General features: G+C 45.8%; 1 protein-coding gene across 1 annotated transcript in view; it reads right to left on the bottom strand.

Annotated features, from left to right (window-relative positions):
• Positions 1–25,008, bottom strand: part of LOC139373395 (ephrin type-A receptor 7-like) — a 332,457-nt gene that overhangs the window by 99,093 nt on the left and 208,356 nt on the right. Inside the window, exon 4 of the mRNA XM_071113849.1 lies at positions 1,400–1,555. Coding sequence (XP_070969950.1) covers positions 1,400–1,555 — 156 coding nt within the window. The remainder of the gene's footprint in view (positions 1–1,399; positions 1,556–25,008) is intronic.

Here is a 25,008-nt window from a genome sequence, read left to right as displayed (position 1 = left end):
AGAACGGTCACTTTCAAGGCCTTGCGCTATTACAAGGCAAAGCCTTTACATGACGCGGGGCTGTAACCGTGCATGTTTCAACACATGAACGGAACATAAAAGGTACTGGTCCATTAAAGGATATTGATGGTGGTGTGTGTGTGTGTGTGTGTGTGTGTGTGTGAGAAACACTTGTGGGAAAGTGACAATGTACACTATTTCTGTGGTAATAATGAACGTGCAGGTGTAGAGGGGCGATAAACGCGTCAGTGGGTGTATACTGAATGCTCTCTCAGTGGGGTTATGTAACACGGTAATGGGCGTGTGGCCAGAAGTGGGGCACAGCTGTGGTGTGTGACGTGCTCATCAGCGAGCAGCCCACCTTCACTTATTCATTAACACGTACCTGTACGCACACAGCCGGGCCTTCATAGCCTCGTCTCTCCTTCTCTTCCATCGCTCTCTCAAAGTTCCTCTTAATCTCACTCTTCCCATCCATCATTCCTTCACAACTCTTCTCAGTTCTCCCCCCCCCTCTCCATCTGTCTGTCCTCCCATCTGCCTGTCTCCACCTCTCCACACAATAGCTTGGTGGAATCAGGAGATGGTCACAATTACGGGATCAATATTGTAATTAAATGTGGTAATTAAAGAGCTATAAATGCTATCCCCGACTGCCCCTGATCGATATGAAAGCACCGGGAATCAATATCGTGATTAAACCTTCTAATTACAGGGCTATAAAAATAAAAAACTGGAGCTGATCCGAGCCACGAATGAGCACACTCCATTTCTGCCCTCTGTGTTTTATTGTCTGGTACACTATAGAGCATATTATTCAAGAAGCGTATTAGGTGGATTAAATCAGGTGGCGTGTGTGTATTTAACCATCAACACTACAGAGGGTTAGATCAATACGGCTGCCCCTGGCGATATGGTATGGAATTGGCCTTGAATGTATGTGCGTCTTTGGAGGAGGGAGTGTGGGGGGAGAGGAGGGGGGGTGAAAAGAGATTGGGTGACCAAGTGGGGGGGAAGGCTAGAGGGAAGATTTCGGGTTGAGTGGAGGACTGATGGGTGAAGTATGAAGGGAATAGGGAAACGATAGGGGGATAAGGTGAAGGACGGGTGAAGGACAGTGGGATTGGGTTACCTGATGGATGGAGGGATGGGGTAGAGAGCGGGAGGGAGAGGGAATAATTAAGTGATGAGGTTAGGGAAGGGGAGGAGGGATGAAGGGACAAGGTCAGTGGGAGGCGGGAGGGATTATGGTCAGAGAGGAAGTGAAGGAGAGAGAGAGAGAGAGAGAGACTGAGAAGAGGAATGACAGGGTTACATGGCTAGAGGAGAGGTGATATGACAGAGTAATATAGTCAGATGAGGAGTTGCATAGGAACAGGTGTGTATGTGCGCGTCTTACGGGTGCAGGGGGCGGAGGGGTTGTCCAGGGGGGTCCTGAAGTGATCCTCCTCACACACACACACCACCGATCCTTCCTCCTCAGCCACACTGTTGGCCGGGCACGGAAAACACTCCTGCTGTCTGGATGACATCTTATACGAGCCAGGGGGACACGCTGAGAAAAAAAGATCAACATAAATATGCATTAAAAACACATTACACAGTATTATTATATCAGTTGGTGTATGTTTTAAAACTGCTGTAACGTGCTGATAATGATTTAGCGGCATGGGGTACATACATTCAAGCTAATTATGTCTTCTGGGAGAGAGAGAGAGTGAGCGAGGACTAGGAGGAAGGAGGGAGGGGGAGAGAGGAGAGAAAGAGGAGAGCAGGGGGGGGGGGGGGGTGAGAGGGAGAGAGAGACACCGATTTTAGAAGGCGAGATTTGATGACTCAGCAGAGCTGTAAGGCTGAACACAAACACATGATGTTGAGCCTCTAAGCTGAACATATGGTCAATGGAACTGGACCAACTAGTCAGTACAGAACCAACACATGCTGTCCAATCTCTCTTCAGGCACCGAGCTGGTCAACCCCTCGACCTTTTTCCCCTTCTCCAATTCACTCTGTCATCTCCTCCCTTCTTTCTCGCGTGTTAACGGCTCCTTATTACACAACTCTGTTTAATTTGGGACTGGGGGCACGGAGAGGGGGAGAGGGAGAGAGCGAGGCAGGGAAAAGAACGGTAGAAAGTGACTACACGCACACCGCACAAACACGCATGCCCGTTAGTACGGGCACGCACACAAACTATTTCCACTCTTTCTCACTGGGGTTCATTTTCCGCTTGCCATGCCAGAGCTCCGAGTGGTAATGTGTATGAAATCAGTTGAGCGCTGCTCTCCCCTCTATCACCGGGTCCCCAACAACATTTCTACATTATCACCTTCAGCACGCTCTCTCTTCCCATTATGATCACCATCATATTCATCACTGCCGTTCCCTATCCTACTGCTAATGCACTGCGGTTAGATAATACATGAATGTGGCTGTGAAGACAACCCGGCCCCAGCCTCAACGATGTAACCGTGTCTGAGTGGAGGGTAAAGCCTGAATGGTGAATAGATGGTGGTTTTGGGTGTCACACACACACACACACACACACACGTAGATGCAACGCACACAATTTAAGACACACATGCCTCGAAGTCACACCGATTAGCCCTTTCAAACTCCCCAAGCTGGGACTGATGTGAAAGCGTGAGTGTGTAGGGCGTAGCGGTGTCTATAAGAACCTTGTAATCGTCTGTCTAATGTCTTCCATTACACTAACACCGAACAGCCTGCTTTGTAGAGAACCCCTCTTTGGCTACAGTGCTGCAGAGGGCGAAGATAAACATTGCTTCTGAAATGGCTGGATGTAGCTGCTCTGGCCATTTAGCATCTGAAATGGCTGGATGTAGCTGCTCTGGCCATTTAGCATCTGAAATGGCTGGATGTAGCTGCTCTGGCCATTTAGCATCTGAAATGGCTGGATGTAGCTGCTCTGGCCATTTAGCTAGCTTGCTGTTGCTAGTTAATTTGTCCTGGGATATAAACATTGGGTTGTCACTGAAATGCACAAGGTCCTCTACTCTGACAATTAATCCACAGATAAAAGGGTAAACCGAGTTCATTTAACATAATCTTTCTCCTTCAGGTTTCTTCTGACTTTATATGGTGGTTGGCAACCAATTTATGGTGCATTACCACTACTGGACTGGAGTGTGGACCTCAGTTCATCTGATGCAGAAAAACTAATCCATGCTTTTGTCACTTCTAGATTAGACTACTGCAATGCTCTACTTTCTGGCTACTCAGATAAAGCCCTAAATAAACTTCAGTTAGTGCTAAACATGGTTGCTAGAATCTTGAATAGAACCCCCAAAAAGTGATCATATTACTCCAGTTCTAACCTGTCTGATTTCAAGGTTTTACTGTTAACCTACAAAGCATTACATGGGCTTGCTCCTACCTCTCTCCCCGATTTGGTCCTGCCGTACATAACTAAGTACACTACGATCATAAGATGCAGGCCTCCTTATTGTCCCTAGAATTTGTAAGCAAACAGCTGGAGGCAGGGCTTTCTCCTATAGAGTTCCATTTTCACAGAATGGTCTGCCCACTGACACAGTCGCCAGGTGTACAGTGTTTCCTCCGACACGTTGGTGCGGCTGGCTTCCGGGTTAAGCGAGCAGTATGTCAAGAAGCAGTGCGGCTTGGCGGGGTCGTGTTTCGGAAGCTGCACTGCTCTCGACCTTCGCCTCTCCTGAGGCTGAACGGGAGTTTCAGAAATGGGACAGGACTGTAACTACCAATTGGATATCACAAAATTGGGAAGAAAAAAAAAAGATAAAAAAGATAAAAATGTATTGAAGACTCATCTCTTCAGTAGGTCCCATGATGAAGTGTAGTCTGGCCCAGGGGTCGATCGCTGCAGCTGTACATAGTCTATTGGTAAATAGCCCACCCATTTTCACCTACCTCATCCCCATACTGTTTTTATTTATTTATTTTTCTGCTCTTTTGCACACCAATATCTCTACCTGTACATAACCATCTGATCATTTATCACTCCAGTGTTAATCTGCATAATTGTAATTATTTGCCTACCTTCTCATGCCTTTTGCACACAATGTATATATAGACTCCCCTTTTTTCTACTGTGTTATTGACTTGTTAATTGTTTACTCCATGTGTAACTCTGTGTTGTCTGTTCACACTGCTATGCCTTATCTTGGCCAGGTCGCAGTTGCAAATGAGAACTTGTTCTCAACTAGCCTACCTGGTTAAATAAAGGTGAAATAAAAAAATAAAAAAAATAAAAAGGTGGGCAGAAAGGCACTGGAGCGACGAACCGCCCTTGCTGTCTCTGCATGGCCGGTTCCCCTCTCTCCACTGGGATTCTCTGCCTCGGACCCTATTACGGGGGCTGAGTCACTGGCTTACTGGTGCTCTTCCATGCCGTCCCTAGGAGGGGTGCGTCACTAGAGTGGGTTGAGTCACTGACGTGATCTTCCTGTCCGGGTTGGCGCCCCCTCGGGTTCGTGCCATGGGGGAGATCTTCGTGGGCTATACTCAGCCTTGTCGCATTGTAGTAAGTGGTGTGCGGATATCCCTCTAGTGGTGTGGGGGTTATAACCTCCCTGGTTGGCCCTGTCCGGGGGTATCGTCGGACGGGGCCACAGTGTCTCCCGACCCATCCTGTCTCAGCCTCCAGTATCTATGCTGCAATAATTTGTGTTAGGGGGCTAGAGTCAGTCTGTTATATCTGGTGTAATTCTCCTGTCTTATCCGGTGTCCTGTGTGAATTTAAGTATGCTCCCTCTAATTCTCTCTCTTTCCCGGAGGACCTGAACCCTAAGACCATGCCTCAGGACTACCTGGCCTGCTGACTCCTGGCTGTCCCCAGTCTACCTGGTCGTGCTGCTGCTCCAGTTTCAACTGTTCTCCCTGCGTCTATGGAACCCTGACCTGTTCACTGGACGTGCTACCTTGTCCCGAACCTGCTGTTTTCGACACTCTCTCTCTACCGCACCTGCTGTCTCGAACTCTGAATGCTCGGCTATGAAAAGCCAACTGACATTTACTCCGGAGGTGCTGTTGCACCCTCTACAACCGCTGTGATTATTATTATTTGACTCGGTTGGTCATCTATGAACGTTTTAACATCTTGGCCATGTACTGTTATAATCTCCACCCGGCACAACCAGAAGAGGACTGGCCACCCCTCAGAGCCTGGTTCCTCTCTAGGTTTCTTCCTAGGTTTCTGCCTTTCTAGGGAGAATTTCCTAGCCACCTTCTACACCTGCATTGGAGTTTAAGGCTGGGTTTCTGTATAGCACTTTGTGACATCTGCTGATGTAAGAAGAGCTTTATGAATACATTTGATTGAAATATCAATCAATCACCCACGTGGGTATATGCTCCTAAAAACCAATGAGGAGATGGGAGAGGCGGGACTTCTCTATTCTATTTTAGAGCCTGGCTAAGCAGACACTCGTTGACGTGTGGGAGCAGTCTGGGTGCAATGATTGAATAACGTGTGTATACATTTACGCTGTGTGGTCAGCATGCTACAGTAATGTGGTTTGAATGGCAGGAAGTCAAGATAAATGTGGTATCTCGATAGCCAAAATGGCCGTCTTTTGCCCCGCAGTTTTTTGGTGGGGGGGGATACAGGGATACAGGGGGTATTGGACAGAAACAACACTGGCAATCTGGGACTGTATTCATTGCATTGTTGCTTTCCCCTCTACCTTTAGAAGAGTGCCATGGCGTTTCAGCTGAAAAGCAGACGAGAGATTCGAGAGAGCGAGAGAGATTCGAGAGAGCGAGAGAGAGCTACAGCAGAGCCTGGACCTGCTAGAGCAGTACAGTCAGACCTCGGCCCGGCAGTAAACCCCCAAAAGATCCAGATCTCAGGGAATTAGACTAAAGTTCTCAATTCGTTCACAAAACCTGTTCTACTAACACACTGAAGCCTCAAGCCCAGAGCATCCAATCAATCAGAATAAAACAAATTACATTGCTTATTGGAAAACCAGCACAAAGCAAAATGCAGTGCTATCTGTCCCACCATTGCAAACTATTTGACCATGGTTACTGATCAAAACCTTAGAAAAACCTTGACAAAGTACAGGCTCAGTGAGCACAGCATTGCCATTGAGAAGGGTAGACACAGGAAAACCTGTCTCCCTGTAGAGGAAAGGCTGTGCAACCACTGCACAACAGCAGAACCTGAGACGGAGCTGCATTTCCTGACAAAATGTAAAAATATGTCATTTGCCCAAATTTGAAACCCTTATTCAAGGTTTCAAAGACCTCTGGTGAGAATAGGCTACCCGTCCTGTTGGGGGAGAACGTAGAGAGCTGTGGGTTGGCAGCGCACTACATTGTTGCCTGCCATAAGATGAGGGACAGTGTCTGACAGACCAATCAACCTGCACATGTCCTCTACTGTATGCTTATTTTGACCCTTGGTTATTGTTGTCTTGATGACAACTTTGATTCTTATTATTTTAATATTGTAAATATCCAAAGTAAGCGTTGCAAATATGAATATTGTTATGTCATGCCAATAAAGAAAATTGAATAGAAAAATTGAGAGAGAGAGAGAGAGAGAGAGGGAAAGAGAACATGAAAGAGAGAAAGAGGAAAGAGAGAGAGAGGGAAAGAGAACATGAAAGAGAGAAAGAGGAAAGAGAGAGAGAGGGAAAGAGAACATGAAAGAGAGAAAGAGGAAAGAGAGAGAGAGGGAAAGAGAACATGAAAGAGAGAAAGAGGAAAGAGAGAGAGAGGGAAAGAGGGAGAGAGAGAGAAACGGCACACAGCTGGGCCAGAACAGCTGGCTGCCCAACTTATCAATTTGTCCTGCGTGCTGTGCAAGAAGCTTGATTAACCGGGACATGGAAAGTCTATCTACCACACACACACACACACACACACACACACACCTCCTCAAGGTGTAATAACACTGATGTATAACGGTGGGTCGTGCCAAGTCCCTCTAGGGGAGAAGAGAAGACACAGCACAGCACACAGGGAGGAGGAATAGAGAGAGCCCTCGGCTAACAGCACGTAAGCACAGGGAAAGATCAAAAGGAAAGAGAAGTGAGGGAAAAGGGGTCATGCACAGCTCAAGCAGAGAGAACGAGTGGGAGAGAGGTAGAGAGTGAGTCGTCAGCACACCAGGATAGAGAGAGAAAGATCATTCTGTTTCCTGAAGTTGTAATAATACAGGCACTGTAACGCTGAGCTCTGCCAACTGCCTGGTGGCTAAATATACAGATACTGTCTAGTGAAGAGAAAGAGATGCTTAGCAGCATCTACAATGCCAGTAGTGGAGGATGTTATGGAGGAGGCAGTCACACAGAGGGAGCGGTAGAGGGGTCAAACGCACACCCACACACACCACTGTATTCACATTGCTGTCAATACTCCTGGACGGGTTGGCACTGGTGTCCATTTTCCAAGCCGTTAGCAAGGAGCCCTTGGACTGTACACTGTGTAGTGGTCCTCTGTCGCTCAGTTGGTAGAGCAAGGCGCTTGCAACGCCAGGATAGTGGGCTTGATTCCCGGGACCACCCGTAGGTCAAATGTATGCACGCCTGACTAAGTCGCTTTGGATTAAAAGCGCCAAGCTAAACGGCATATATTATTCCAAGCTGTTTGCTAATGCTAAGTCAAAATGTGGCTGCCTACACACACCATGCAAAACAAAACAGAATCATTCGATGGGTGACAAATACACACAAAAAAAGAGCAACCATATTTATGGTTTTTATGTTTGGTTTCAGGTGAATAGCTTTACAAATGCCCTGTCTTTCACATTTCAGTGCTCCCCCCTCACCCCGTCTCCCCTCCCCCCTCTTATCTTTCTCTCCCTCACTCTCGCTCTCATTGCACATTAATAAATCATGAAGCACTTAATACAGTAAATGCGAGCAATGAATTGTTTCTGTGCCTTTCTGACAGGAGGTATTAATGAATATTAATGAGGCTAAAAGAGGTTTGCTTTGCATACGCACACACGCCAAGACACACACACACACACACACACACACACGCCAAGACACCCACACACACACGCCAAGACACACACACACACACACACGCCAAGACACACACACACACACACACACCCAAGCGATACACACACACCAAATGGCCGTCATTATTTCAGGCCATCATTTTGCTCTGTCTTATATTCAAATGTCAGGGTTAGATTTGCAGGCGGAAGGAGGGATGGAGGGAGAGAGGGGGGTAGAATCAATAATGTATGGCCCCATATTCAGATTACTTGCTCTCTGCAGCTAATGCTAATTGATGAATGGGATAAATCACCATTCCGGGGGGAGGAAGAGGGACATTTTAAAGGTCCTGGGGATCAAACAGACAGATGGCTGGGGAGGAATGACTGATCACAGTCACACCTAGTGCTAATGGAGGGGACATGCTAGATGTAGCACTGTACAATGACCGCGGCCACGCATAACCCAACCTACAGTCTGGCTGTCACCGGGACAACGAGCGAAAGCCGCCGTGTTCTCAGCACAAACCGGCGGCTACAACACAGCAGATCTCTAAAGCCGCAACGATGACGTCGCAAACCGTGTTACGTCATCCACACAAGCAGCACCTTCCCAATCAAACGATGACGTCGCAAACCGTGTTACGTCATCCACACGAGCAGCACCTTCACAATCAAACGATGACGTCGCAAACCGTGTTACGTCATCCACACGAGCAGCACCTTCACAATCAAACGATGACGTCGCAAACCGTGTTACGTCATCCACACGAGCAGCACCTTCACAATCAAACGATGACGTCGCAAACCGTGTTACGTCATCCACACGAGCAGCACCTTCACAATCAAACGATGACGTCGCAAACCGTGTTACGTCATCCACACGAGCAGCACCTTCCCAATCAAAGAGGATGGCTGCTGCAAGACGTCATCATGGTAATCAAAGGCCTTTCCAAACAGCCTGGGGGAGGGAGGGGGAAGAGAGACCTATTGCCACAAGAAAAGGCCAACCCGTGAAGAACAAACACTATTGTAAATACAACCCATATTTATGCTTATTTATTTTCCCTTTTGTACTTTAACCATTTGTACATTTGTACATCGTTACAACACTGTGTGTGTGTGTGTGTGTGTGTGTGTGTGTGTGTGTGTGTGTGTGTGTGTGTGTGTGTGTGTATGTATGTATGTATGTATGTATGTATATATATATATATATATATATATAAATAAAAATATGACATTTGTAATGTCTTAATTCTTTTGAAACTTCTGTATGTGTAATGTTCATTTTTATTGTTTATTATCTACCTCACTTGCTTTGGCAATGTTAACATATGTTTCCCATGCCAATAAAGCCCCTTGAATTGATATCTATCTATCTATCGCGAGCGAGCGAGAGCACACACAAAGAAACACACACACACACACACACACACACACACACAAACACACACACACAGGTTCTGAAGGGAGATGCTGTTTACAAAGTTTAAGACTCCTACTTATACCTCCTCTCCCAGACTCCTCTCGTTTCTCTCCTCCCTACCTCCGCTCTAACTCACCTCCCCCACCTCTCATCTCAGTCTTTACGCTACTCTACTTTGATGACACAAACTAAGTCCAGGTGAGATACTTAGTGTAAAGAGACAGATCTAGATGAAAATCTTTCAGGAGATGTCTCCCACAGACACCTACACCGTATACAACCCCCCTCTGACTGGTACAGTGGAAAGACAGTGGCTCTGCCACACCTCATGTCCCTGTGAGAATGACCTTAATACCAGTAGACAGACTTTTTGCTCTCGGAGCCGAATTGAACATGAAAGGCTTTTAAAAACAGCCACACGTTTGTTAAATCACTGGCATTAATCAATTGTGCAACACCATACGCATATGTGATATGATTCATTTGACAAAAACAACATCTATACAACCACACGTGGATACAATGCATTTAAAAATCATAGAGGATAAAACTAAAAAAAGCTTAGAAACGCATTTCCATTGTGGTCCTCTTGTTAACAAAATACATAATTCATCAATGAACAACAAATGAAAGGTGGAAAACGAATGGAGTTGAGGCAGTTTGGTAAAGTCAGTATGGCTTGAGAGGAGGGTGCGTTGATGGTACAGTACAGCCAGGGAGAAAGCCAGTCTGTAGGACAAGCCAGGAGCTCTTCAGAGGCCCGTGGCTTTGTCCGACGTTCTCAGTTCCTCGGTAGGTAGCCGATCCTAGGTAGCCGATCCTCCGTAGGTAGCCTCTCCTCCATTCCTCCGTAGGTAGCCGATCCTCCGTAAGGTAGCCTCTCCTCCGTAAGGTAGCCTCTCCTCCGTAAGGTAGCCGATCCTCCGTAAGGTAGCCGATCCTCCGTAAGGTAGCCGATCCTCCGTAAGGTAGCCGATCCTCCGTAAGGTAGCCGATCCTCCATAAGGTAGCCCGATCCTCCATAAGGTAGCCCGATCCTCCATAAGGTAGCCCGATCCTCCATAAGGTAGCCCGATCCTCCATAAGGTAGCCCGATCCTCCATAAGGTAGCCCGATCCTCCATAAGGTAGCCCGATCCTCCATAAGGTAGCCCGATCCTCCATAAGGTAGCCCGATCCTCCATAAGGTAGCCCGATCCTCCGTCGCCGACAGTGTAGAACCCACCTGGGTGATGCTTCGGCTGCAGTAAAGTGGCAGAAAATCAACCACACGTCAGCAGTGATCAGGAACAGTCCCTCTGCCTCTCGGACATCTCAGACACTGCAGCCTCCACCTTCTAAACCGCAGGTGAAACAAAAAAGATGGAGCTGCTGCTGCGTTACATTAGCCATCCCGCTAGCCAGGAAAGGCAAACAAACGGACTGAACGTCGTAACTTTGACATTGAAGACCACAATATTTATCTGAACAAAACAGATATCAAAAATAAAAAGCTTATTATATATTTTTTAAACACTTATAAATGCTTAAATATTTACAAAATGTACCTGTACATGTCTGCCTAGGTGACCTCACAGCACCATGCCAACCACAGAACTCTGTCCATTTAAGCAATAATGCCCAAGAAGGTGTGGTATATTGGCCATATACCACAAACCTCCGAGGTGCTCTATTGCTATTATAAACTAGTTACCAATGCAATTAGAGCAGTAAAAATAAAGGTTTTGTCATACCCGTGATATACGGTCTGATAGACCGTGGCTGTAAGCCAATCAGCATTCAGGGCTCGAACCACCCAGTTTATAATATGAAGCAGAATTGTGGCTTTGGACAAAACACATCCAAGGCTAGAATAAACACTGAGAAAAGTTTCAAATCGGATGTTGATGAGAGATAGATCTCGCTAGACATAATCTACTAATGTAAATCCACCCACTCAGTCGCTCTCCCTCCCTTTGTCACAGCCTCCTCTATGCCTCACACTTTCTTCCTCCCACTACCCCCCCATCTCTCATTTCCCTGGGCTTATCTGCGTGTGGTGGAACAATGGGATGATGGCAGACGAGGGCTTCAATTACAGGATATTACACCGCTCTTCTTTCTCCTCTCATCCCTCTCTCCATCCTAATCACACTAAACAATTACCGGGGCCTTCAGTATAAAGAGGGATGCACTCATTTTGGTTCTCTCGCTCCCCCTCTCTCTCAAACTTTCCATCAGTCCTTATCATGCTCTTCATCTCTCGCTTTACCTTTTCCCACCCCCTCTCCATCTCGCTTTCTCTCCCCATCTTGCCCTTTCCCTCTTTCCAACTCTCCATCTTTCTGTATAGCATTCCTCATCAGTACCAGTCATTGTTGGCTACAGCCCCAGCCATCCCATGCAGTCCCTGCTCACTGAAGGGCTCTTTGTGATATCCCCCTCTCCCCTCGACCTTCATTCAACGTTCCATTCATCTATTGCTTTCCAGACCCATCTTTCCCTTGCTTCTACTCCTCCATCCCTCAGTCTAACTCAGTCCCTTCATTGGATTAGAGATCATCAAGAGAGCTCCATGTTCTTATGAACAGAGTCCTGGACTGCACATCTTAGCTAAATGGCTCTGCCCCCCCCCCCCCCCCTCTACGCTCCATTCATTTGTTCATGCCTCCCTCATCCATCTATCAGTTTCCCATTTTAAAGCATCTTTTCATTTGATAAGTGTTCTTATCTAACCATGTAGCAGAGGTCCCTGCCGTCTTTGGGCCGAGTCAATGTGTGTGCGTCATTCAATATTTTCCCTTCATCTTATCCCTCTACATCAGATCTAGCCTTGTGTCTGAGGAGGGATTGGCTATGACATCTCCGGGGTGTGTTTGTGTCCCGTCTCTCTGATGGATTGCTTCCATTTAGCCCGGCAGCCGGGCCATTTGTTTCACATTCACAACCAAGTCTGATCACGCACACACACTTCCTCACTACTTACGCCATTCACACACACACACACACACACACACACACACAAATGTGCGCCAAAACCAAATCAGAGTTGCAGTAGCCCTATATGCAAATAGACCATTGCCATATATGGATCTGTACCATTTACTTTGAACTGGACTGTTTTTACAGCATGAGCGGTCGTGAGTAGATGCGCTTGTTTTGAGATCAAAGCGAGAGCTGCATGTAGCCACGTGTGCACATGTTGTTCATATCCTTTACTAGTTAGTGAGTTAATAGCCCAGTTATAGATAATTTGTAGTCGGCAATAAGGGAGTGATTGCTTCCTACAAGAGCACAAAACGTGTACATTTCTAGCCATCTTTAAAAGAGAGTCAGGTAAAGAGCACGTTTTTTCTTAAAGGGGAAGTGTTGTAATTTGAGACAGGCTTAAGCTAAGTAGCCAATCAGCAGAGGGTAGCATAATTTGTCTGATTCTCTGTAATAATGTGAATAATTCTGCATTTTATTTTGTAAAGTGGTTTCTTGCAGCAAACTACACAACATGTTCAGTCACCTTGTCTGAAGGACAAGTGGATAAACAAGTTACGCCCTGCATGTAGGCCTACATTGAAAACCACACGTTGGCTGCTACTGTAGGCTGAATGATAGAACAGCTAATTAATGTTCAAATGTTATGGGATGCATTTCCTTCATTGGCTTTGATGGTAGGCCGCTCTGGTAGACCTACATTACGATACAATAGCCACAGTAGCCTACTTGACCACAGTTAAAACTGTAACTTTAAGCGGTGTTCACAGTAAACGCTCAGCGGACCGGAAATTTGCTCAGTGCAGAATCTTATTGTTAGGGAACATTGATCACCCCCCATACACAAACACCAGCACATATGAACATCATTCCCTACCTTCTGACACCATTCAAACATGTACACGTCAGCAAATGCTTGAGCATTCACACACACGCCCGTGCAAAACACTCCGTGCCTAACCAGTCTCCCATTGTATTACTGAAGTCTGAAAATAAGAGATGATTTCTTACAAGTGTCTGTTTAGTCAATTACCTCGACTAACCGGTGCCCCCGCACATTGACTCTGTAACGGCACCCCCTGTATTTAGCCTCGCTATTGTTATTCTACTGCTGCTCTTTAATTATTTATTACTTTTATTTCTTTTTTTTCTTCTTAAAACTGCATTGTTGGTTAAGGGCTTGTAAGTAAGGTCAAAAGGTGATCACCATCACGGCCCAGCACACACATTCACACAGGTGTTACTCCTCGCAGGAGACACAGAGGGCAAGATGGGCACAGTGTGCAGCAGCAAATAACCCTAGAACCCTGTGTCTGTGTGTGTGTACCTTTATGTGTGTGTGTGTGTGTGTGTGAGACACAGCAGGGAGGCAGGTCTCAGTCATTTACATGGCAACTTCAGGTTGAGCGCCTGCGAAATGAGATCCAATCGGAGATGCTCCTTTTGACAGAAGCTCTGCCATATGTGTCTGTGTGTGTGTGTTGGTCTAGCTCCAGCCCATCAAATATGTTGACTAAAAATACTATTGCTGAGATTGAAGATGGGCCAGGCAAAGACGAAGCCCATCGATTTGTCTCACAGAGGAAGATTATGCACGCTGCTTTAAGTGAAGCCCCACTTCTCGTGATTTCCAACGGCAATATCCAATGTCATCCACCGGCCTTGTTGTTGCACATAACACATACGAGGGAGTAGCATGAGAAGGATGGAGTCGTACGGGGAATGTTTGACTCAAAGAAAACTTGAGAGAAAAATTAAACAAAAATAACACACTGAAGGAAGGAAATTGTAAAAACTGTAAAAAGTGTGCACACACACACACACACACACTCGCCCATCTCGCTTTCTTACGCACCAACCCCAGTCGAACAGACCCGCTTTAAAGCTGTATATTCCTAATGAGCTCCGAGAGAATAAAACAGAAGCTAAAATGTATCATTATTTCAAACGGACCAGTTTCTTTAAGCCCATGACCCAGAAACGGCCCCAAACATTGACAAATGGATTCCACGTCAAACGACGAGACTGGGTGATGGAAGCTTCTGATCCTGATTGGACAGGTTTCCAGGGCAGGGTAATTGATTCAAGGATAAGGTGAGAAGAGGACAGCCTTGAAAGTGTGCTGTGACACTTTCAGTTCTAAGAGTACAGACGACGCAGGTTCAGATTCACGACCATCATACCCATCAGGACCTCCTCCAAAAGGAGAAAAAAACTAAAACACAATAGCATAGAAATAAAAGAGTGTATGTCTGATCTGGCTAAGTATGTTGGTTAACGGACACCGTTTATCAAGGACTGGAGAATAGTGCAGGCAGCTTTACATTGTTTCTTTGTTGGAATAACCAAACATATTTGTATTGATCCCGCCCAAAAATTAATTAGGGGGGGGGGGTCAATCAGCTTTAATATTGCAATTACGTCTGGAAGCTCTAAATCGGTCTTTAGCCAGGTTGAATGTGCAGTGGGGCAGACAGACACAGTGCATGTAATAATCGTAGCAGTATTAGTAGTAGACGTAGTGATTCCACATTGTATGGGCTGTGGGCCTCGTGGTCTGTCTGTCAGCTAGTCTTTGTGAAGATCAATGGAGAGGAGGTCAGGGATTATCACAGCTCTGGAGCTGAGGGAGAGATCTGTGAATAAGTAATTTAGAGTGTGTGTGTGTGTGTGTGTGTGTCTCTCAGAGTGTGTAAACACTTTATCTTAAAGGTCAAAAGGCTAGTAGTACACACAGGGCCAGGCTAACATATGGACAGAGGTCTTCTCGGTCGGCGAGATGCTACCGTCTCCCCTGAGTGCACTCAAGTTCACCTTTGACCTACGTAGACCAGGGATGTAAGGACGCCCACAAGTGACTCGCATAATGTGTCATTACTACTTCAACCAACACCGACCCTCCCAAACGCACACACTTTGCCCTCCCTTTCAGCATGACAACACCCTAACATGAATGAGCCCTTGCCCAGCTGTCTCGCTCGCTCGCTCACACACACTTAACGTGGTTTGTCAGGCCCGCTGTTTGAATAAAAATAGGCCCAAAACACAATCAGGGGCCGCAATTAAGCTGTGAAGGTAAAACACAGCTGCCTTTGTGTTATTAACAAACTCTTCTTTCATTAATTTCCTCTCCTTCTTTCCATTTATTCCTTAGCAGCTTGTCTGCCTTTTAATTAAGACACACAAGATGGCGTCGGGAGGAGTGTGCAGAAGTCAAGCGATTAAGAGAGAGAAAAAGAGGGGAAAATAAAAAAGAGGGGAGGGAAGTAGGATGGAGGGAGGGAGAGGGGAAAAGGGAGAGGTAGGGGAAAAAATGAAGTCAAGCATTTAAGAGAAAAGGAGATGACAAAGGAGGATGGATAAAGCAGGGGAGGAGGAGGGGGACCATGTTGGAAAGGGGAGAAGGGTCAACAGAGAAGATTTTATTTCCTCTACATGTCCTCTCTTATACTCAAACAACCTTCTCTTGAATTTATTTTTTACGACTACACTGAAAACCCAGCATTTTATCAGCAAATTATCATTCGGCAAATGCGAATGGTATGTTATGTCAGATCTGGTGTTCATTAGGGCTGGGAATTGCCAGGAACCTCACAATATGATATTATCATGATACTTAGGTAAGATGTGCACTGTGATTCTCATGATTGTACTGTATTCCAAACAGATTTCTCACCATATGTCTGTTGCAGAGGGACAAGAGAGAGCCATGAGAAAAACTAGCTTAGATCCTGTTTGGTTCTGAACAAACAGCGTAAAACTCACTAGTCAAAGCTAAAACCAAGTTTATTCACCCACTGGGTCAAACAGCTGCATAAGACAAAGACATGTTTACACAGGCACATATATTTATACCCTCCTTCTAGTTCGGCGTCTCCTCCAAGCACCGCTAGACAGCCAATACATCTCTGTTGCTAGGCAGGGACTTAAGTGGTGACTGCTCCTTCCTTCTCACTGCATCTGACCTGACCTCGGCCCACATTCCTCACTCCTCCCTAATCCACGGCTATCCAACCTCATCATCGGCTGAAACCGGACTGGTTACTCTTTGCATCTCTCCATAAGGATACATGAGATTTGACATTAAGATCTGATAGAATGTAAACTTTCTCACTCAGTAAATTTCCATACACCCAGCTCTAATATGGTAACATGAATCATTTCCATACACCCAGCTCTAATATGGTAACATGAATCATTTCCATACACCCAGCTCTAATATGGTAACATGAATCATTTCCATACACCCAGCTCTAATATGGTAACATGAATCATTTCCATACACCCAGCTCTAATATGGTAACATGAATAATTTCCATACACCCAGCTCTAATATGGTAACATGAATCATTTCCATACACCCAGCTCTAATATGGTAACATGAATCATTTCCATACACCCAGCTCTAATACGGTAACATGAATCATTTCCATACACCCAGCTCTAATATGGTAACATGAATCGTTTCCATACACCCAGCTCTAATATGGTAACATGAATCGTTTCCATACACCCAGCTCTAATATGGTAACATGAATCATTTCCATACACCCAGCTCTAATATGGTAACATGAATCATTTCCATACACCCAGCTCTAATATGGTAACATGAATAATTTCCATACACCCAGCTCTAATATGGTAACATGAATCGTTTCCATACACCCAGCTCTAATATGGTAACATGAATAATTTCCATACACCCAGCTCTAATATGGTAACATTAATCGTTTCCATACACCCAGCTCTAATATGGTAACATGAATCGTTTCCATACACCCAGCTCTAATATGGTAACATGAATCATTTCCATACACCCAGCTCTAATATGGTAACATGAATCATTTCCATACACCCAGCTCTAATATGGTAACATGAATCATTTCCATACATCCAGCTCTAATATGGTAACATGAATCATTTCCATACATCCAGCTCTAATATGGTAACATGAATCATTTCCATACATCCAGCTCTAATATGGTAACATGAATCATTTCCATACACCCAGCTCTAATATGGTAACATGAATCATTTCCATACATCCAGCTCTAATATGGTAACATTAATCATTTCCATACACCCAGCTCTAATATGGTAACATGAATAAGGATACTTCAAGTTAGAATGCAACAATCATGGAAATAAGTGCTGAAAACTAATCGTCTCCCTTTAAAAAGAAGATGGGAGAACAAGCTACGAACAAAACAATATACCGATATGTAACGGTGTCAATCCCCCCCCCCCCCATCACTAGTATTTGTGTCCCCTCTCACCGTCTCTCCTCCATTAGGGCGATGGACCAGACGTTTTAGCCTATGGAGTAAAGTGAATCAGACATGACTCCTGCTGTAAGTGATACAAGTAGCACTACTCAGACCAGAGCAGGTGGTCCCAGACAGACCACCAGACTGGCTTTAATAAAGAGCCATGGAGGCTAGAAAAGCATGTACCAGGAAGTTAAACTGTCGGAGCTCGACTGAAATAGGTGCCGGTACTCTTTGTAAATTAGGCACAGGAACTCAAGCAGTAGAACATTTGAGGCGCTGGTACTCAGTTCCGATGAGCACAGAGTGAAACTAGTCCAAATCATGGACACATACTTTAGACCATACTTTACCATACTTTAGACCAGTCACAGTCAGCAAACGGTTTCAAATGATTTTATCTTCAAGGACGGGCCATAAAAATAAAACACCAGATTGTAAAACTGAGCTGGAATGAATATAATTACCAGAATGTGCAATCAAAAACTACAATCAAAATCAAAGAAAAAATTGTGCAAACCGTACACTCTCCAAACCAACTCTTCAAATGATGTATAAAAAGTGTAGAGGTCAGCAGCGGTTCACACACTCTATCCATATTGTTCTAGTTGTGTGGGCGTCGATTTCTTCATCCCCCAGAGCGGTTTCTGAATCTCTCAATTCACCTCTGTCTCTCGCTCCCTCTGGGCTAAACTTCAGTCCTCTTTGAGCACTCCATCGCTCCGAGCAAGGCTGCTTAGTACCTCAGAAAAAAAGAATCCCTCTTTACTTTTCAATCCACATCGGGAGGATCACTAAATGGCAAGAAGAGAACAGTGATTGTGCAGACGTTGTATTCAACTTCTGTACACCACATGCAGTATTGATCGCAGGTGGTTCAACATGGGTTATTGCACTTCCAAACTTAACACTAGTTGAGAATTTGAGGAAACGTTTGGGTATTGTAGCAGCCTCTGTGGTAGAAGAAGCTGTTGATTAATTTATCACCCACAACTGGTGTTTGAGAAACTGTAATTAAGGTCTTTCTATTGAATTTTTAAGAAAACAGATGTTTTTTAACTGCTGCTTTGTGGAATGATACACTACATGACCAAAAGTATGTGGGGACACCTGCTCGTAGAACATCTCATTCCAAAAATCATGGGCTTTAATGGAGTTGGTTCCCCCTTTGCTGCTTCTGGGAAGGCTTTCCACTAGATGTTGGAACATTGCTGCGGGGACTTTGCTTCCATTCAGCCACAACAACAATAGTGAGGTCGGGCACTGAAGGTGGGCGATTAGGCTCGCAGGTGGCGTTCCAATATCTGGGGCGGCAGGTAGCCTAGTGGTTAAAGTGTTGGGCCAGTTACCGAAAGAGTTGGGGTTGAGGTCAGGGCTCTGTTCTTCCACATCGATCTTGACAAACCACTTCTGTATGGATGTCTTGTGCATGGGGGCATTGTCAAGCTGAAACAGGAAAGGGCCTTCCCCAAACTGTTGCCACAAAGTAGGAAGCACAGAATCATCTAGAATGTCATTGAATGCTGTAGTGTTAAGATTTCCCATCACTGGAACTAAGGGACTCGAACCATGAAAAACAGCCCCAGACCATTATTCCTCCTCCACCAAACTTTACAGTTGACACAGTGAATTGGGTGGCGTTCTCCTGGCATCCACCAAATCCAGATTCGTACATCAGACTACCAGATAGTGTAAAGTGATTGATCACTCCAAAGTCCAATGGCGGTGAGCTTTACACCACTCATGGTGATCTTAGGCTTGTGTGCGCATGGTGATCTTAGGCTTGTGTGTGTGCTTGTGTGCTCAGCCATGGGAGCTTCATGAAATGGATTTCCAACGAACAGTTCTTGTGTTGACGTTAGTGAGTGTTGATACCGAGGACAGACGATTTGTACGTATTTCTTGCTTCAGCAGGCGGTCAAGTTCTATGAGCTTGTGTGGCCTACCACTTCGCGGCTGAGCCGTTGTTGCTCCTAGATGTTTCCACTTCACAATAACAGCACTTACTGTTGACCGGGGCAGCTCTAGCAGGTAAGATATTTGATGAACTGACTTGTTGGAAAAGTGGCATCCTATGACAGTGTCACATTGAACGTCACTGAGGTCTTCAGTAAGGCCATTCTATCACCAATGTTTGTCGATTGAGATTACATGGTTTAGTGCTCGATGTTATACACCTGTCAGCTAAGGGTGTGGTTGAGATAGCCAAATCAACTAACTTGAAGGGGTGTCTACATACTTTTGTATATATAGTTACTTCATAAACAAACATGTTTACCCCCCCCCCCCCGATGTCCTTGCAATAGAACAGCAGGACGTTCCTCTCCGTTTCATCAACAAAAACTAAAACAATAACAAAGGCGCTGGGCCGAACAGCGGCGCCGACTCGCCTTATGCAGATTCCAGCTTTGACTGTTCAGTGGACTCAACCGTGATGAACATGTGTCCGTGCTATGAGAACCCAGATGAGTGAGCTTCTGTTATAGCCCTGAGGCCTCACTGTCCTGGTTCGTCCACCCCTGACTTACCCTGTTCTATCCTCCACTATGTACCCTCCCATATGGCAGTAAAGGGACGTCCGCCACTGTTCTTACAGACTAGATTATCACGAGTAACTAAAGCCGTAAGTATTTTGGGGTGGAATTCAGGAATGAGAAACACAGCTATCATTCACACAAAAAAACAGACTGTGGACTCTCGCATGCCCACACACATGCAAAATGCGCACCGCTGACAAACAAATGTGCGCACGCGCACCCCCACCCATAGGGAGGAAACTGATTGGTTTCTCATCAAGCCAGACAAAGGAGGTCATTATACACAAGTAGGGAGATTGCCAAAAATCCCATCAATTGTCCTTCACCTCTACTTCTCCTGCTGCATCTTGCCCCCCCCCTCCTCTCTCGCTCCCCTCAATCCCTTCCCTTCATTTCTGTCGTCCGACCCTCATGTTCCCTCTAACCCCCCGTTCCCTTCACATTCTATATCCGCCAACACTTGCCCTCTCACCACGTTCCTCCTTCCCTCCCTCCTTCCCTCTCTGACACGCAGTATCAGTCAGCCAGTATGATCCTTCACACAGACCCACACTGGGGCAAGAGAGTGCGCTGGAGCCCACCTGACCAGTTCAAAATCAATAAGCGCTGGACTTTAGTACATACCAAAGACATCCTGGCTATAATGCAGAAAAAGAACCAGCAAACGTGTTGTTAACCCTGCTGCTACAGATACTGACGGTAGACATGTTGTGTTGTTAACCCTGCTGCTACAGATACTGACGGTAGACATGTTGTTAACCCTGCTGCTACAGATACTGATGGTAGACACGTTGTGTTGTTAACCCTGCTGCTACAGATACTGACGGTAGACACGTTGTGTTGTTAACCCTGCTGCTACAGATACTGACGGTAGACATGTTGTTAACCCTGCTGCTACAGATACTGACGGTAGACACGTTGTGTTGTTAACCCTGCTGCTACAGATACTGACGGTAGACACGTTGTGTTGTTAACCCTGCTGCTACAGATACTGACGGTAGACACGTTGTGTTGTTAACCCTGCTGCTACAGATACTGACGGTAGACACGTTGTGTTGTTAACCCTGCTGCTACAGATACTGACGGTAGACATGCGTTAACCCTGCTGCTACAGATACAGATGGTAGACACGTTGTGTTGTTAACCCTGCTGCTACAGATACTGACGGTAGACATGTTGTTAACCCTGCTGCTACAGATACTGATGGTAGACACGTTGTGTTGTTAACCCTGCTGCTACAGATACTGACGGTAGACACGTTGTGTTGTTAACCCTGCTGCTACAGATACTGACGGTAGACATGTTGTTAACCCTGCTGCTACAGATACTGACGGTAGACACGTTGTGTTGTTAACCCTGCTGCTACAGATACTGACGGTAGACACGTTGTGTTGTTAACCCTGCTGCTACAGATACTGACGGTAGACACGTTGTGTTGTTAACCCTGCTGCTACAGATACTGACGGTAGACACGTTGTGTTGTTAACCCTGCTGCTACAGATACTGACGGTAGACATGCGTTAACCCTGCTGCTACAGATACAGATGGTAGACACGTTGTGTTGTTAACCCTGCTGCTACAGATACTGACGGTAGACATGTTGTGTTGTTAACCCTGCTGCTACAGATACTGACGGTAGACATGTTGTTAACCCTGCTGCTACAGATACTGACGGTAGACATGTTGTTAACCCTGCTGCTACAGATATTGACGGTAGACATGTTGTTAACCCTGCTGCTACAGATACTGACGGTAGACGTGTGTTAACCCTGCTGCTACAGATACTGACGGTAGACATGTTGTGTTGTTAACCCTGCTGCTACAGATACTGACGGTAGACATGTTGTTAACCCTGCTGCTACAGATACTGATGGTAGACACGTTGTGTTGTTAACCCTGCTGCTACAGATACTGACGGTAGACACGTTGTGTTGTTAACCCTGCTGCTACAGATACTGACGGTAGACATGTTGTTAACCCTGCTGCTACAGATACTGACGGTAGACACGTTGTGTTGTTAACCCTGCTGCTACAGATACTGACGGTAGACACGTTGTGTTGTTAACCCTGCTGCTACAGATACTGACGGTAGACACGTTGTGTTGTTAACCCTGCTGCTACAGATACTGACGGTAGACACGTTTTGTTGTTAACCCTGCTGCTACAGATACTGACGGTAGACACGTTGTGTTGTTAACCCTGCTGCTACAGATACTGACGGTAGACATGCGTTAACCCTGCTGCTACAGATACAGATGGTAGACACGTTGTGTTGTTAACCCTGCTGCTACAGATACTGACGGTAGACATGTTGTGTTGTTAACCCTGCTGCTACAGATACTGACGGTAGACATGTTGTGTTGTTAACCCTGCTGCTACAGATACTGACGGTAGACATGTTGTTAACCCTGCTGCTACAGATATTGACGGTAGACATGTTGTTAACCCTGCTGCTACAGATACTGACGGTAGACGTGTGTTAACCCTGCTGCTACAGATACTGACGGTAGACACGTTGTGTTGTTAACCCTGCTGCTACAGATACTGACGGTAGACATGTGTTGTTAACCCTGCTGCTAAAGATACTGACGGTAGACACGTTGTGTTGTTAACCCTGCTGCTACAGATACTGACGGTAGACATGTTGTTAACCCTGCTGCTACAGATACTGACGGTAGACATGTTGTTAACCCTGCTGCTACAGATACTGACGGTAGACATGTGTTGTTAACCCTGCTGCTACAGATACTGACGGTAGACATGTGTTGTTAACCCTGCTGCTACAGATACTGACGGTAGACATGTGTTAACCCTGCTGCTACAGATACTGACGGTAGACACGTTGTGTTGTTAACCCTGCTGCTACAGATACTGACGGTAGACACGTTGTGTTGTTAACCCTGCTGCTACAGATACTGACGGTAGACATGTGTTGTTAACCCTGCTGCTAAAGATACTGACGGTAGACACGTTGTGTTGTTAACCCTGCTGCTACAGATACTGACGGTAGACACGTTGTGTTGTTAACCCTGCTGCTACAGATACTGACGGTAGACATGTTGTTAACCCTGCTGCTACAGATACTGACGGTAGACATGTGTTGTTAACCCTGCTGCTACAGATACTGACGGTAGACATGTGTTGTTAACCCTGCTGCTACAGATACTGACGGTAGACATGTGTTAACCCTGCTGCTACAGATACTGACGGTAGACATGTGTTAACCCTGCTGCTACAGATACTGACGGTAGACACGTTGTGTTGTTAACCCTGCTGCTACAGATACTGACGGTAGACACGTTGTGTTGTTAACCCTGCTGCTACAGATACTGACGGTAGACATGTTGTGTTGTTAACCCTGCTGCTACAGATACTGACGGTAGACACGTTGTGTTGTTTACCCTGCTGCTACAGATACTGACGGTAGACACGTTGTGTTGTTTACCCTGCTGCTACAGATACTGACGGTAGACACGTTGTGTTGTTTACCCTGCTGCTACAGATACTGACGGTAGACACGTTGTGTTGTTAACCCTGCTGCTACAGATACTGACGGTAGACACGTTGTGTTGTTAACCCTGCTGCTACAGATACTGACGGTAGACACGTTGTGTTGTTAACCCTGCTGCTACAGATACTGACGGTAGACATGTTGTGTTGTTAACCCTGCTGCTACAGATACTGACGGTAGACGTGTTGTTAACCCTGCTGCTACAGATACTGACGGTAGACATGCGTTAACCCTGCTGCTACAGATACTGACGGTAGACATGTGTTAACCCTGCTGCTACAGATACTGACGGTAGACATGTTGTTAACCCTGCTGCTACAGATACTGACGGTAGACATGTTGTTAACCCTGCTGCTACAGATACTGACGGTAGACATGTGTTGTTAACCCTGATGCTACAGATACTGACGGTAGACATGTTGTTAACCCTGCTGCTACAGATACTGACGGTAGACATGTGTTAACCCTGCTGCTACAGATACTGACGGTAGACATGTTGTTAACCCTGCTGCTACAGATACTGACGGTAGACATGTTGTTAACCCTGCTGCTACAGATACTGACGGTAGACATGCGTTAACCCTGCTGCTACAGATACTGACGGTAGACATGTTGTTAACCCTGCTGCTACAGATACTGACGGTAGACATGTGTTAACCCTGCTGCTACAGATACTGACGGTATACATGTTGTGTTGTTAACCCTGCTGCTACAGATACTGACGGTAGACATGTTGTGTTTTTAAGCCTGCTGCTACAGATACTGACGGTAGACATGCGTTAACCCTGCTGCTACAGATACTGACGGTAGACATGTTGTATTGTTAACCCTGCTGCTACAGATACTGACGGTAGACATGTTGTGTTGTTAACCCTGCTGCTACAGATACTAACGGTAGAAATGTTGTGTTGTTAACCCTGCTGCTACAGATACTGACGGTAGACATTTTGTGTTGTTAACCCTGCTGCTACAGATACTGACGGTAGACATGCGTTAACCCTGCTGCTACAGATACTGACGGTAGACATGTTGTGTTGTTAACCCTGCTGCTACAGATACTGACGGTAGACCTGTGTTAACCCTGCTTCTACAGATACTGACGGTAGACATGTTGTTAACCCTGCTGCTACAGATACTGACGATAGACACGTTGTGTTGTTAACCCTGCTGCTACAGATACTGACGGTAGACATGTGTTGTTAACCCTGCTGCTAAAGATACTGACGGTAGACACGTTGTGTTGTTAACCCTGCTGCTACAGATACTGACGGTAGACATGTTGTTAACCCTGCTGCTACAGATACTGACGGTAGACATGTTGTTAACCCTGCTGCTACAGATACTGAC

The sequence above is a fragment of the Oncorhynchus clarkii genome, chromosome 18, assembly GCF_045791955.1.
Source record: "Oncorhynchus clarkii lewisi isolate Uvic-CL-2024 chromosome 18, UVic_Ocla_1.0, whole genome shotgun sequence".
NCBI classification, from domain to species: domain Eukaryota; kingdom Metazoa; phylum Chordata; class Actinopteri; order Salmoniformes; family Salmonidae; genus Oncorhynchus; species Oncorhynchus clarkii.
Note: the sequence above shows the minus strand (reverse complement) of the source record. Positions and strands in the feature narration are given on the sequence as shown.